The sequence below is a fragment of the Rattus norvegicus genome, chromosome 6, assembly GCF_036323735.1.
Source record: "Rattus norvegicus strain BN/NHsdMcwi chromosome 6, GRCr8, whole genome shotgun sequence".
Classification (NCBI taxonomy): Eukaryota; Metazoa; Chordata; class Mammalia; order Rodentia; family Muridae; genus Rattus; species Rattus norvegicus.
In genome coordinates, this window is record NC_086024.1 from 126,534,951 (window position 1) to 126,549,441 (window position 14,491).

A 14,491-nucleotide genomic window follows, 5' to 3' on the forward strand; every position below is an offset into this window, starting at 1 on the left:
AGAAAAAGTAGGGAAGAATCTCAAACACATGGGCACTGGAGAAAATTTCCTGAACAAAACACCAATGGCTTATGCTTTAAGATCAAGAATCCACAAATGGGATCTCATAAAACTGCAAAGCTTCTTTAAGGCAAAGGACACTGTGGTTAGGACAAAACAACAACCAACAGATTGGGAAAAGATCTTTACCAATCCTACAACTGATAGAGGGCTTATATCCAAAATATACAAAGAACTCAAGGAGTTAGACCACAGGGAGACAAATAACCCTATTAAAAAATGGGGTTCAGAGCTAAACAAAGAATTCACAGCTGAGGAATGCCGAATGGCTGAGAAACACCTAAAGAAATGTTCAACATCTTTAGTCATAAGGGAAATGCAAATCAAAACAACCCTGAGATTTCACCTCACACCAGTGAGAATGGCTAAGATCAAAAACTCAGGTGACAGCAGATGCTGGCGAGGATGCGGAGAAAGAGGAACACTCCTCCATTGTTGGTGGGATTGCAGACTGGTACAACCATTCTGGAAATCAGTCTGGAGGTTCCTCAGAAAATTGGACCTGAAGACCCAGCTATACCTCTCTTGGGCATATACCCAAAAGATGCCCCAACATATAACAAAGACTCCACTATGTTCATAGCAGCCTTATTTATAATAGCCAGAAGCTGGAAAGAACCCAGATTCCCTTCAACAGAGGAATGGATACAGAAAATGTGGTACATCTACACAATGGAATATTACTCAGCTATCAAAAATAATGACTTTATGAAATTCATAGGCAAATGGATGGAACTGGAAAATATCATCCTGAGTGAGGTAACCCAATCACAGAAAAACACACATGGTATGCACTCATTGATAAGTGGATATTAGCCCAAATGCTCGAAGTACCCTAGATGCACAGAACACATGAAACTCAAAAAGGATGACCAAAATGTCAACGCTTCACTCCTTTAAAAGGGGAACAAGAATACCCTTGGGAGGGAACAAGAAATAGGGAGGGAAAGTTTAGAACAGAGGCAGAAGGAACACCCATTCAGAGCCTGCCCCACATGTGACCCATACATATACAGCCACAAAACTAGATAAGATGGATGAAGCAAAGAAGTTCAGGCCGACAGAAACTGGATGTAGATCTCTCCTTAGAGACACAGCCAGAATACAGCAAATACATAGGTGAAGGCCAGCAGCAAACCACTGAAATGAGAACGGGACCCCCTTGAAGGAATGAGAGAAAGGACTGGAAGAGCTTGAAGGGGCTTGAGACCCCATATGAACAATGATGCCAAGCAATCAGAGCTTCCAGGGACTAAGCCACTACCCAAAGACTATACATGGGCTGACCCTGGGCTCCAACCTCATAGGTAGCAATGAATAGCCTAGTAAGAGCACCAGTGGAAGGGGAAGCCCTTGGTCCTGCTAAGACTGAACCCCCAGTGAACGTGATTGTTGGGGGGAGTGAGGTAATGGGGGGAGGATAGGGAGGGGAACACCCATATAGACGAGGACAGGGAAGGGTTATGGGGATGTTGGCCCAGAAACCGGGAAAGGGAATAACAATCGAAATGTAAACAAGAAATATCCAAGTTGATAAAGATGGAGAAAAAAAAAGAAGAAATTACATTTGAGCACCTTTTTCACTAAATAAAACTCTAATCTTAATTGAAACCTAATAAAATGTTCATTCTTGATCCATGATAATTTCATCATATCTATAACTTCTATAATTATAGATAATACATGTGAATGGTCTGGAGAAACTTGTGCAAATACAAGGCATCACAATAAGTTTATAACATGGAGATAAGGTGGACACATAACTGAAAAAACCTGAATCTTTGTCTTGGCTATAACACTAACAAATGCTGTAACCTTGGAATTAACTTACCTGAGACCAGTAAATATCTTCAACAAAATCATAGAAGAAAACTTCCCTAACCTAAAAAAAAGAGATACCCATAGGCATACAAGAAGCCTACAGAACTCCAAATAGATTGGACCAGAAAAGAAACAACTCCTGTCACATAATAGTCAAAACACCAAACGCACAAAATAAGGAAAGAATATTAAAAGCAGTAAGGGAAAAAGGTCAAGTAACATATAAAGGCGGACCTATCAGAATCACACCAGACTTTTCGCCAGAAACTATGAAGGCCAGAAGATCCTGGACAGATGTCATACAGACCCTAAGAGAACACAAATGCCAGCCCAGGTTACTGTATCCTGCAAAACTCTCAATTAACATAGATGGAGAAACCAAGATATTCCACGACAAAACCAAATTTACACAATATCTTTCTATAAATCCAGCACTACAAAGGATAATAAATGGTAAAGCCCAACATAAGGAGGCAAGCTACAACCTAGAAAAAGCAAGAAACTAATCGTCTTGGCAACAAAACAAAGAGAAGAAAAGCACACAAACATAACCTCATATCCAAATATGAATATAACAGGAAGCAATAATCACTATTCCTTAATATCTCTCAACATCAATGGCCTCAACTCCCCAATAAAAAGACATAGATTAACAAACTGGATACGCAACGAGGACCCTGCATTCTGCTGCCTACAGGAAACACACCTCAAAGACAAAGACAGACACTACCTCAGAGTGAAAGGCTGGAAAACAACTTTCCAAGCAAATGGTCAGAAGAAGCAAGCTGGAGTAGCCATTCTAATATCAAATAAAATCAATTTTCAACTAAAATTCATCAAAAAAGATAAGGAAGGACACTTCATATTCATCAAAGGAAAAATCCACCAAGATGAACTCTCAATCCTAAATATCTATGCCCCAAATACAAGGGCACCTACATACATAAAAGAAACCTTACTAAAGCTCAAAACACACATTGCACTTCACACAATAGTAGTAGGAGACTTCAACACCCCACTCTCACCAATGGACAGATCATGGAAACAGAAATTAAACAGAGACGGAGACAGACTAAGAGAAGTCATGAGCCAAATGGACTTAACAGATATTTATAGAACATTCTATCCTAAAGCAAAAGGATATACCTTCTTCTCAGCTCCTCATGGTACTTTCTCCAAAATTGACCATATAATTGGTCAAAAAACGGGCCTCAACAGGTACATAAAGATAGATATAATCTCATGCATGCTATCGGACCACCATGGCCTAAAACTGGTCTTCAATAACAATAAGGGAAGAATGTCCACATATACGTGGAAATTGAACAATTATCTACTCAATGATAACCTGGTCAAAAAAGAAAGAAAGAAAGAAATTAAAGACATTTTAGAATTTAATGAAAATGAAGGTACAACATACCCAAACTTATGGGACACAATGAAAGCTGTGCTAAGAGGAAAACTCATAGTGCTGAGTGCCTGCAGAAAGAAACAGGAAAGAGTATATGTCAGCAGCTTGACAGCACACCTAAAAGCTCTAGAACAAAAAGAAGCAAATACACCCAGGAGGAGTAGAAGGCAGGAAATAATCAAACTCAGAGCTGAAATCAACCAAGTAGAAACAAAAAGGACTATACAAAGAATCAACAGAACAAAGTTGGTTCTTTGAGAAAATCAACAAGATAGATAAACCCTTAGCCAGACTAACGAGAGGACACAAAGAGTGTGTCCAAATTAACAAAATCAGAAATGAAAAGGGAGACATAACTATAGATTCTGAGGAAATTCAAAAAATCATCAGATCTTACTATAAAAGCCTATATTCAACAAAACTGGAAAATGTGCAGGGAATGGACAATTTCCTAGACAGATTCCAGGTACCAAAGTTAAATCAGGAACAGATAAACCAGTTAAACAACCCCATAAGTCCTAAGGAAATAGAAGCAGTCATTAAAGGTCTCCCAACCAAAAAGAGCCCAGGTCCAGACGGGTTTAGTGCAGAATTCTATCAAACCTTCATAGAAGACCTCATACCAATATTATCCAAACAATTCCACAAAATTGAAACAGATGGAGCACTACCGAATTCCTTCTATGAAGCCACAATTACTCTTATACCTAAACCACACAAAGATCCAACAAAGAAAGAGAACTTCAGACCAATTTCCCTTATGAATATCGACACAAAAATACTCAATAAAATTCTGGCAAACCGAATCCAAGAGCGCATCAAAACAATCATCCACCATGACCAAGTAGGCTTCATCCCAGGCATGCAGGGGTGGTTTAATATACGGAAAACCATCAACGTGATCCATTATATAAACAAACTGAAAGAACAAAACCACATGATCATTTCATTAGATACTGAGAAAGCATTTGACAAAATTCAATACCCCTTCATGATAAAAGTCCTGGAAAGAATAGGAATTCAAGGCCCATACCTAAACATAGTAAAAGCCATATACAGCAAACCAGTTGCTAACATTAAACTAAATGGAGAGAAACTTGAAGCAATCCCACTAAAATCAGGGACTAGACAAGGCTGCCCACTCTCTCCCTACTTATTCAATATAGTTCTTGAAGTCCTAGCCAGAGCAATCAGACAACAAAAGGAGGCAAGGGGATACAGATCGAAAAAGAAGAAGTCAAAATATCACTATTTGCAGATGATATGATAGTATATTTAAGTGATCCCAAAAGTTCCACCAGAGAACTACTAAAGCTGATAAACAACTTCAGCAAAGTGGCAGGGTATAAAATTAACTCAAATAAATCAGTAGCCTTTCTCTACACAAAAGAAAAACAAGGCGAGAAAGAAATTAGGGAAACGACACCCTTCATAATAGACCCAAATAATATAAAGTACCTCGGTGTGACTTTAACCAAGCAAGTAAAAGATTTGTACAATAAGAACTTCAAGACTCTGAAGAAAGAAATTGAAAAAGACCTCAGAAGAGGGAAAGATCTCCCATGCTCATGGATTGGCAGGATTAATATAGTAAAAATGGCCATCTTACCAACAGCAATCTACAGATTCAATGCAATCCCCATCAAAATACCAATCCAATTCTTCAAAGAGTTAGACAGAACAATTGGCAAATTCATCTGGAATAACAAAAAACCCAGGAAAGCTAAAACTATCCTCAACAATAAAACGACTTGAGGGGGAATCACTATCCCTGAACTCAAGCAGTATTACACAGCAATAGTGATAAAAACTGCATGGTATTGGTACAGAGACAGACAAATAGACCAATGGAATAGAATTGAAGACCCAGAAATGAACCCACACACCTATGGTCACTTGATTTTTGACAAAGGAGCCAAAACCATCAAATGGAAAAAAGATAGCATTTTCAGCAAATGGTGCTGGTTCAACTGGAGGTCAACATGTAGAAGAATGCAGATCGATCCATGCTTATCACCCTGTACAAAGCTTAAGTCCAAGTAGATCAAGGACCTCCACATCAAACCAGATACACTCAAACTAATAGAAGAAAAACTAGGGAAGCATCTGGAACACATGGGCACTGGAAAAAATTTGCTGAACAAAACACCAATGGCTTATGCTCTAAGATCAAGAATCCACGAATGGGATCTCATAAAACTGCAAAGCTTCTGTAAGGCAAAGGACACTGTGGTTAGGACAAAACGGCAACCAACAGATTGGGAAAAGATCTTTACCAATCCTACAACTGATAGACGCCTTATATCCAAAATATACAAAGAACTCAAGAAGTTAGATCGCAGGGAGACAAATAACCCTATTAAAAAATGGTGTTCAGAGCTAAACAAAGAATTCACAGCTGAGGAATGCCGAATGGCTGAGAAACACCTAAAGAAATGTTCAACATCTTTAGTCATAAGGGAAATGCAAATCAAAACAACCCTGAGATTTCACCTCACACCAGTGAGAATGGCTAAGATCAAAAACTCAGGTGACAGCAGATGCTGGCGAGGATGTGGAGAAAGAGGAACACTCCTCCATTGTTGGTGGGATTGCATACTGGTACAACCATTCTGGAAATCAGTCTGGAGGTTCCTCAGAAAATTGGACATTGAACTGCCTGAGGATCCAGCTATACCTCTCTTGGGCATATACCCAAAAGATGCCCCAACATATAAAAAACACATGTGCTCCACTATGTTCATCGCAGCCTTATTTATAATAGTCAGAATCTGGAAAGAACCCAGATTCCCTTCAACAGAGGAATGGATACAGAAAATGTGGTACATCTACACAATGGAATATTACTCAGCTATCAAAAACAATGACTTTATGAAATTCGTAGGCAAATGGTTGGAACTGGAAAATATCATCCTGAGTGAGGTAACCCTATCACAGAAAAACATACATGGTATGCACTCATCGATAAGTGGCTATTAGCCCAAATGCTTGAATTACCCTAGATGCCTGGAACCAATGAAACTCAAGCCAGATGATCAAAATGTGAATGCTTCACTCCTTCTTTAAAAGGGGAACAAGAATACCCTTGGCAGGGAAGAGAGAGGCAAAGATTAAAACAGACACAGAAGGAACACCCATTCAGAGCCTGCCCCACATGTGGCCCATACATGTACAGCCACCCAATTAGACAAGATGGATGAAGCAAAGAAGTGCAGGCCGATAGGAACCGGATGTAGATCTCTCCTGAGAGACACAGCCAGAATATAGCAAATACATAGGCGAATGCCAGCAGCAAACCACTGAACTGAGAATGGGACCCCCGTTGAAGGAATCAGAGAAAGGACTGGAAGAGCTTGAAGGGGCTCGAGACCCCATATGTACAACAGTGCCAACCAACCAGAGCTTCCAGGGACTAAGCCACTACCTAAAGACTATACATGGACTGACCCTGGACTCTGACCTCATAGGTAGCAATGAATATCCTAGTAAGAGCACCATTGGAAGGGGAAGCCCTGGGTCCTGCTAAGACTGAACCCCCAGTGAACTAGATTGTTGGGGGAGAGCGGCAATGGGGGGAGGATGTGGAGGGGAACACCCATAAAGAAGGGGAAGGGGAGGGATTAGGGGGATGTTTGCTCGGAAACTGGGAAAGGGAATAACACTCGAAATGTATATAAGAAATACTCAAGTTAATAAAAAAAAAAAAAAGCTTGACTACTGAGAAATGTTATCTATTTATATTAAAACAAAACATCTGACGAAAATTGATTCTGAAGCAATACTGAATTTTAATTTAGAATGTTGAATAATCTTCCTATATTCATTCTTAAGTTTATCTTCTTTCCTTTGTTAATAAACTTCATAATAACATACAGAGATGTATCAGGAAGAAACTCAAAGTAACAACTACTAACCTGGCCTACAAAATGTTTTCTTCTTACAGAGCTCCGACTGTAAAGTTTAATAAGGAAAACAATTTCTTTTTCAGTCTGTATGAGTGGAAAAATCATAGTTTCTCCCCATTTTACTCTTCCACTGGAGGCCTTCAGTAAGCGTGTCTTCTTCTTATAAATCAGCTCTCCTGAGCTAAACATCCCTACCTTCACAAAAAAACCTAGGAAACAAGAAACTGTAGTTTATAAAATTTTATGTGAACTACTACCTAAAGATTTTTATCTATATACTGATTATTATAATAATATAAATAATCAACTTTAAATGTCTTCTGGTTTGTTATATGACTATAGAACCACAAATAACTACTGTGGCCTCAAATGAACTTAATATTCCTCTGATCTAAATGACATCAAACAGAATAAACAAGTATCAGCAAAAGAAAACACATTGAGAATTATTACAAGAAAAGTTTCAACTCTCTAGACATCCAGAGATAGTAATTCCACAATTTTATAGGCAAATTTATGTATACTAGAATAAAAGAAGTAAATATTCTTGAGTAAATTTGAGATCTAGCACTTTGACAATGATAAAATGGTTTGTATGAACTATAACCAAACGTAACAATTATGAACTTAGGAAAAATACAAAAAACAGTAAAGATTCCCCACAACCAACTCTTGTGGCTCTTAATATTGGAATGTTCAGCCTTTAGAGCTTTAAAAAAATTTTTGGTTTTACTGTCTTTTGTATATTTATCAACTTCAGCTTTCCTAATACTTCTTATTTTTCTAACTTCTTAAATTGAATGCTTAGTTTTATATGTTTTTAATGTTCCTTGGTGAAAATACTTTTAATGCAGGAGGATGATTCCCTCCTACTCTTACCTATACATATAGGGTTGTTCTTAAACATTTAGCTCTAAGGGTGGACTGGTGAATCAAGCATTGCTCACTAATGTATCAGAGTCCCTAGCTGAACATCCAGAGAAAGACAAACCTTAATACACTTATCTTTTAGATCTTACCCTCCTGGAACCTCTTCACATTGTATGTTCTTTAAAGCACTGATACACTTACTCAAAGCCAGAGGTGTTGATGAACTTGGAAGGTATTGTGCCTCGAGGATTTGCAGCTGAATCCTGCTATTTACTGCTTGAAAACAAGTCCCCAGTTCAAGTTCTGCTTGGCAAACCTATGCATAAAAAAAATCATTTGGCAGTTCATAGAATTTAGAGATATTTCAAAAGTTCTGACATAAAAAGCTAACTTAAAAATGTTTAAATTATTATTTTCTACTGACACCCAAACCCAGAAGTTATGAGAGATTTTGAAGATAATACCATAAATTTCAAAAATATATTCACTTGCGCAGAATCTGAAAATACATGGCATATCTACATACTGAACTTCAAACTTACTGATACTAAAAGATAAGTCCCTCAGTAGCCTTGTTGGACCTCAAAAGTGTTCTCCTTCCCTTTGGAGGCCTTAGAGGGAGACTAACCAGCTTGGAACTCTGTTCCACTAATCCTTTCCAGTCTGGTCCACTCTGGACACAGCCAGCAGAGGTGAGTTGCAGGGGATCTGTGATCTCACTTGTCTATCTCTGGACCCATCCTTTGGTTCTGAGGACCTCATAGGACCTCAAGAGCATACTGCTTAACCCCTTGTGGAACTGCAAGGGCCCCAAGAAACTACCAGCTTGGAACATTGCCCCACCAATCCCTTGTCAATAGGGTCTGCCTGAGGCACAGCCAGCAGAGTTAGGTACCCTAATTTCCAAAGTCTGGCCCACAGTTCCTCCTGCTTTCCTGAGAAGTCCTACTGCCATCAGGATCATCCAGCCAACACCAAGGGAAACCAGATGCCTAAGGATAGCATTAGAACACAATCAACAAGACCCAGGGCAATGGCACAACCAGAGTACAACTATCCTCCTTCAGCTAATGCTAGATATCGTAAGGAAACTGAAGCACAAGGAGAGGATCTTAAATTCAATCTTACAAAGATGAGAAAGGTCTTTAAAGAGTAAGTGAATAAAACCCTTAAAGAAATATAGGGAAATGCATTCAAATAGTTAGAGGCACTAAAAAAAGAAGCAAACAAATTTAAAGAAATCAAGGAAGATACCCTCAAACCAGTGAAGGATATGAATAAAACTGTCCAAGACCTGAAAATGGAAATAGAAGCAATAAAGAAAGCACAAACTGAGGCAATCTTGAAGATGGAAAACCTAGGAAAGAACAGAAACCATAGATAAAAGTATCACCAACAAAATACAAGAGATGGAAGAGAGAATCTCAGGCATAGAGGATACAATAGAAGAAATCAATACACTAGTCAAAGAAAAGTTCATGACACAAAACATCAAGGAAATTTGGGATACTATGGAAAGACCCAGAAAACATCTTCACCAAAAACATAGAAGAAAACTTCCCTAACCTAAGGAAGGAGATGCCTATAACCGTACAAGAAGCTTACAGAACACCAGACTAGACCAGAAAAGAAAATCCTCCCACCACATAAAAACCAAAACACTAAATGTACTGAACAAAGAGAGAATATTAAAAGCTACAAGAGGGAACACCAGTGCGATTGGCTAAGATCAAAAACTCAGGTGACAGCAGATGCTGGCGAGGATGTGGAGAAAGAGGAACACTCCTCCATTGTTGGTGGGATTGCAGACTGGTAAAACCATTCTGGAAATCAGTCTGGAGGTTCCTCAGAAAATTGGACATTGAACTGCCTGAGGATCCAGCTATACCTCTCTTGGGCATATACCCAAAAGATGCCTCAACATATAAAAGAGATACGTGCTCCACTATGTTCATCGCAGCCTTATTTATAATAGCCAGAAAATGGAAAGAACCCAGATGCCCTTCAACAGAGGAATGGATACAGAAAATGTGGTACATCTACACAATGGAATATTACTCAGCTATCAAAAACAACGAGTTTATGAAATTCGTAGGCAAATGGTTGGAACTGGAAAATATCATCCTGAGTGAGCTAACCCAATCACAGAAAGACATACATGGTATGCACTCATTGATAAGTGGCTATTAGCCCAAATGCTTGAATTACCCTAGATCCCTAGAACAAACGAAACTCAAGACGGATGATCAAAATGTGAATGCTTCACTCCTTCTTTAAATGAGGAAAAAGAATACCCTTGGCAGGGAAGGGAGAGGCAAAGATTAAAACAGAGACTGAAGGAACACCCATTCAGAGTCTGCCCCACATTTGGCCCATACATATACAGCCACCCAATTAGACAAGATGGATGAAGCAAAGAAGTGCAGACCGACAGGAGCCGGATGTAGATTGCTCCTGAGAGACACAGCCAGAATACAGCAAATACAGAGGCGAATGCCAGCAGCAAACCACTGAACTGAGAATAGGTCCCCTATTGAAGGAATCAGAGGAAGAACTGGAAGAGCTTGAAGGGGCTCGAGACCCCAAAAGTACAACAATGCCAAGCAACCAGAGCTTCCAGGGACTAAGCCACTACCTAAAGACTATACATGGACTGACCCTGGACTCTGACCCCATAGGTAGCAATGAATATCCTAGTAAGAGCACCAGTGGAAGGGGAAGCCCTGGGTCCTGCTAAGACTGAACCCCCAGTGAACTAGACTATGGGGGGAGGGCGGCAATGGGGGGAGGGTTGGGAGGGGAACACCCATAAGGAAGGGGAGGGGGGAGGGGGATGTTTGCCCGGAAACCGGGAAAGGGAATAACACTCGAAATGTATATAAGAAATACTCAAGTTAATAAAAAAAAAAAAAAGCTACAAGAGGGAAAGGCAAAGGGACACAAAAAAGAAATACCTATCTTGATTACACCTGATTTCTCAACTGAGATTCTAAAAGCTAGAAGGGCCTGGGAAGATGGATTGGAGATGCAAAGAGATGTCAACCCAGACTACTATACCTGGCAAAATTTTCAATCACCAAAGATGGAGAAACCAAGATATTCCATGACAAAACCAAAATTCACAAATATTCACAAAATATTCACAAATACAGTAGTACAGAAGATACTACAAGAAAACCACCAATCCAATAAGGCTAACTACACTCAAGAAAACACAAAACATAAATAATTTCACACCATTAAAACCAACAAAAGAGAAACACACACACACACACACACACACACACAAAACCAATATGAAAATAACAGGCAGTAACAATCACTGATCATAATGTCTGTCAGTATCAACAGACACAATTCCTCAATAAAAAGACACAGGGTAACAGAATGGATATGTAAATAGAATTCATCATTCTTCTGTATACAAGAAACACATCTCAGCAACTAAAATAGATATTTTCATAGAATAAAGGGCTAGAAAAAGGTGTTTCAAGAAACAGACATAAGAAACAAGCTGGAATTATCATTCTAATATTTAATAAAATAAACTTTCAACCAAAAGGAAGCAAAAGAAGATGATGAAGGATCCTTCACACTCATCTTCCATGCTTGGTAGGATTAACAGTGAAAATCACCATCTTATCAAAAGCAATCTACTGATTGGGGAGCATCCCCATCAAAATTCCATCACAATTCTTTACAGACCTTGAAAGAACATTTCTCAACTTAATATGGAACAATAAAAGAAATTCTAGAAGTATCACTATCCTTGACTTCAAGCTGTACTACAGAGCAATAGTAATAAAAACTGCATAGTATTGGTATAAAAACAGACGGGATAATCAAAAGAATCTAATCAAAGACTGAGAAATAAACACACACACACACACACACACACACACACACACACACACACACACACCTATGGGCACTTGATTTTGAGAAAGAAGCCAAAACTATGCAAGTGAAAAGGGAGAGTAACTTCAACAAATGGTTCTTGTCCAACTGGATGTCTGCAGACAAAAGAATGAGAATAAATCCATATTTACCAATCTACCCAAAACTCAAGGTCAAGTGGAAGCACTTAAAGAAATGCTCGTAGTCCTTAGTCATCAGGTAAATGCAAATCAAAACAACTCTGAGGTTCCCTCTTATACCCACCCATCAGAACAGCTAAGATCAAAAACTCAAGAGGTAGCACATGCTGCCAAGATGTGGAACAAGGGGAACGCTTCTGCATTGCTAGTAAGAGTGCAAACTTGTATAACCACTTTGAAAATCAATTTGGTGGTTTGTCAGAAAACTGGGAATAGTTCTACCTCAAGGCTCAGCTATACCACTCTTGGGCATATACCCAAAAGATGCTATCATCCCTCAAGAACACATGTTCAACAAAGTTCACAGCAACTTTACGTAATAACCAGAAACTGGAAAAAAACTAGATGTCCCTCAGCTGAAAAATGGATAAAGAAAACGTGTTTCATTTACAAAATGGAATACTATTCAGTTATTAAAAACAAGGACATCATAAATTTGGCAGGTAAATGGGTGGAACTAGAAAGTATCATCGTAAGTGAGTTAACCCAAACCCCAAAGGACATGGTGTGTTCTAAGTCCAGGATAACCATATAATTATCAACAGACCCAAAAAAGCAAATAACAAGGAGGGCCCAAAGGAGAGTGATTGAATCTTTCTCAGAGGGGGAAAATTAGATATCAAAAGTAGATAGAGGGAGGAAAGCTGGTGGGAGAGGGAGAGAGAGGGAGATCAGGTGTAAGGATAGTTTGTGTGTGGAGGGCAACCTCTAGGATGTGCCCAAGACCTGGAATGTGGGAGGCCTCAGAGGGGCTATGGAGTTGACCCTAGCTAACACTCCTAGTAGTGGGGAATGTGGATCCTTAATTGGCCATTTCCTATAACCAGGCAGCACTCCCAGTGCAGGGCAAAGGACTGTAACCCACTCACAAAACCTTCTACTCAAAATGTGTCCTACTTACAAGATGTGCAGGGAAAAGATAGAGCAGAGAAGGAGGGACTGGCCAACCAATAACTGTCCCAACTTAAGACCCACCATATGGGCAAGAGCCAATCCCTGACACTACTAATGATAACTCTGTTATGCTTGCAGATAGGAACTGCCCCCTGAGAGGCTCCACACAGTGGCCAATGGAAAGAGATGCAAAGACCCACACATAAACACTGGAGCTTATAAATTCTTGTGGAAGAGTTGCAGAAAGAATTGAGGGACCCAAAGAGAACAAGGACTCTATAGGAAGACCAACAGTGTCAACTAACCTGGACCCTTGGGGGTTCCCAGAGACTGAATCAACAATCAAAGAGTGAGCAGGGCTGAGCCTAGACCCCTTGCAAACATATAGCAAATGAGCAGTTGGTCTTCATGCCAGGTCCCAAAAACAGGAGCAGGAGCTGTCCCTGAATCTGTTGCCTTCCTGCCTATAGATGCCATTTCCCTAAATGAGCTGCCTTGTCTGACCTCAGGGAGAAAATATGTGCCAAGTCCTGCAGTAAATTGATGTGCAGGAGAGGGTGTGGGGTACTAATGGGGAATAATACCTACAGCAGGGCTCCTAACCCTCAAAGGAGAAGGGGAAGAAGAATTGGGGTAGTTCTTTGTGAGTGGGAACTGAAAAGAGAGGGGGAGGGCCTGAAAATTGGCATGTAAAATAAATAAATTTAAAATAAAATGATGGCTAATAGAAAAAAAGGTGGGGAAGAGTCTCAAACACATGGGCAGAGGGAAATTTTCCTGAACAAAACATCAATAGCTTATGCTCTAAGATCAACAATTAACAAATGGGACCTCATAAAACTGCAAAGCAAAGGACACTGTCATTAGGACAAAATGGCAACCAACAGATTGGGAAAAGATATTTACCAATCCTACATCCCATACAGAACTAATATCCAAAATAAACAAAGAACTCAAAAAGTTAGACTCCGGAGAGCCAAATAACCCTATTAAAAATGGGGTACAGACCTAAACAAAAAATTCTCAGGTGAGGAATATCGAATGGCCGAGAAGCTCATAAAGAAATGTCCACCTGCTAAGACTGAACCCCCAGTGAACGTGATTGTTGGAGGGAAGGCGGCAATGGGGGGAGGATGGGGAGGGGAACACCCATAAAGAAGGGGAGAGGGAGGGGTTAGGGGGATGTTGGCCCGGAAACTGGGAAAGGGAATAACATTCGAAATGTAAATAAGAAATACTCAAGTTAATAAAAAAAAGAAGAAGAAGTAAAAGAAAAAAAAAGAAATGTCCAACATCCTTAGTCATCAGGGAAATGCAAATCAAAACAACCCTGAGATTCCACCTCACTCCAGTCACAATGGCTAAGATAAAAAAACTCAGGTGACAGTAGATGCTGGCGAGGATGTGGAGAAAGAGGAACACTCCTCCTTTTG

General features: G+C 39.6%; 1 protein-coding gene across 20 annotated transcripts in view; it reads right to left on the reverse strand.

Annotated features, from left to right (window-relative positions):
• Tc2n (tandem C2 domains, nuclear) overlaps positions 1-14,491 on the reverse strand; it is a 96,158-nt gene that overhangs the window by 8,945 nt on the left and 72,722 nt on the right. For 11 of the 20 annotated variants that reach the window (XM_063262322.1, XM_063262323.1, XM_063262325.1 and 8 more), the window contains 2 exons: positions 8,269-8,383; positions 7,061-7,406 (listed from right to left, as the gene is read on the reverse strand). In XM_063262322.1, coding sequence (XP_063118392.1) covers positions 7,081-7,406; positions 8,269-8,383 — 441 coding nt within the window. In that variant the 3' untranslated portion in view covers positions 7,061-7,080. Of the gene's footprint in view, positions 1-7,060; positions 7,407-8,268; positions 8,384-14,491 lie in introns of those variants that run through there. The other 9 variants (XM_039112744.2, XM_039112750.2, XM_039112747.2 and 6 more) reach the window with 2 other exon arrangements.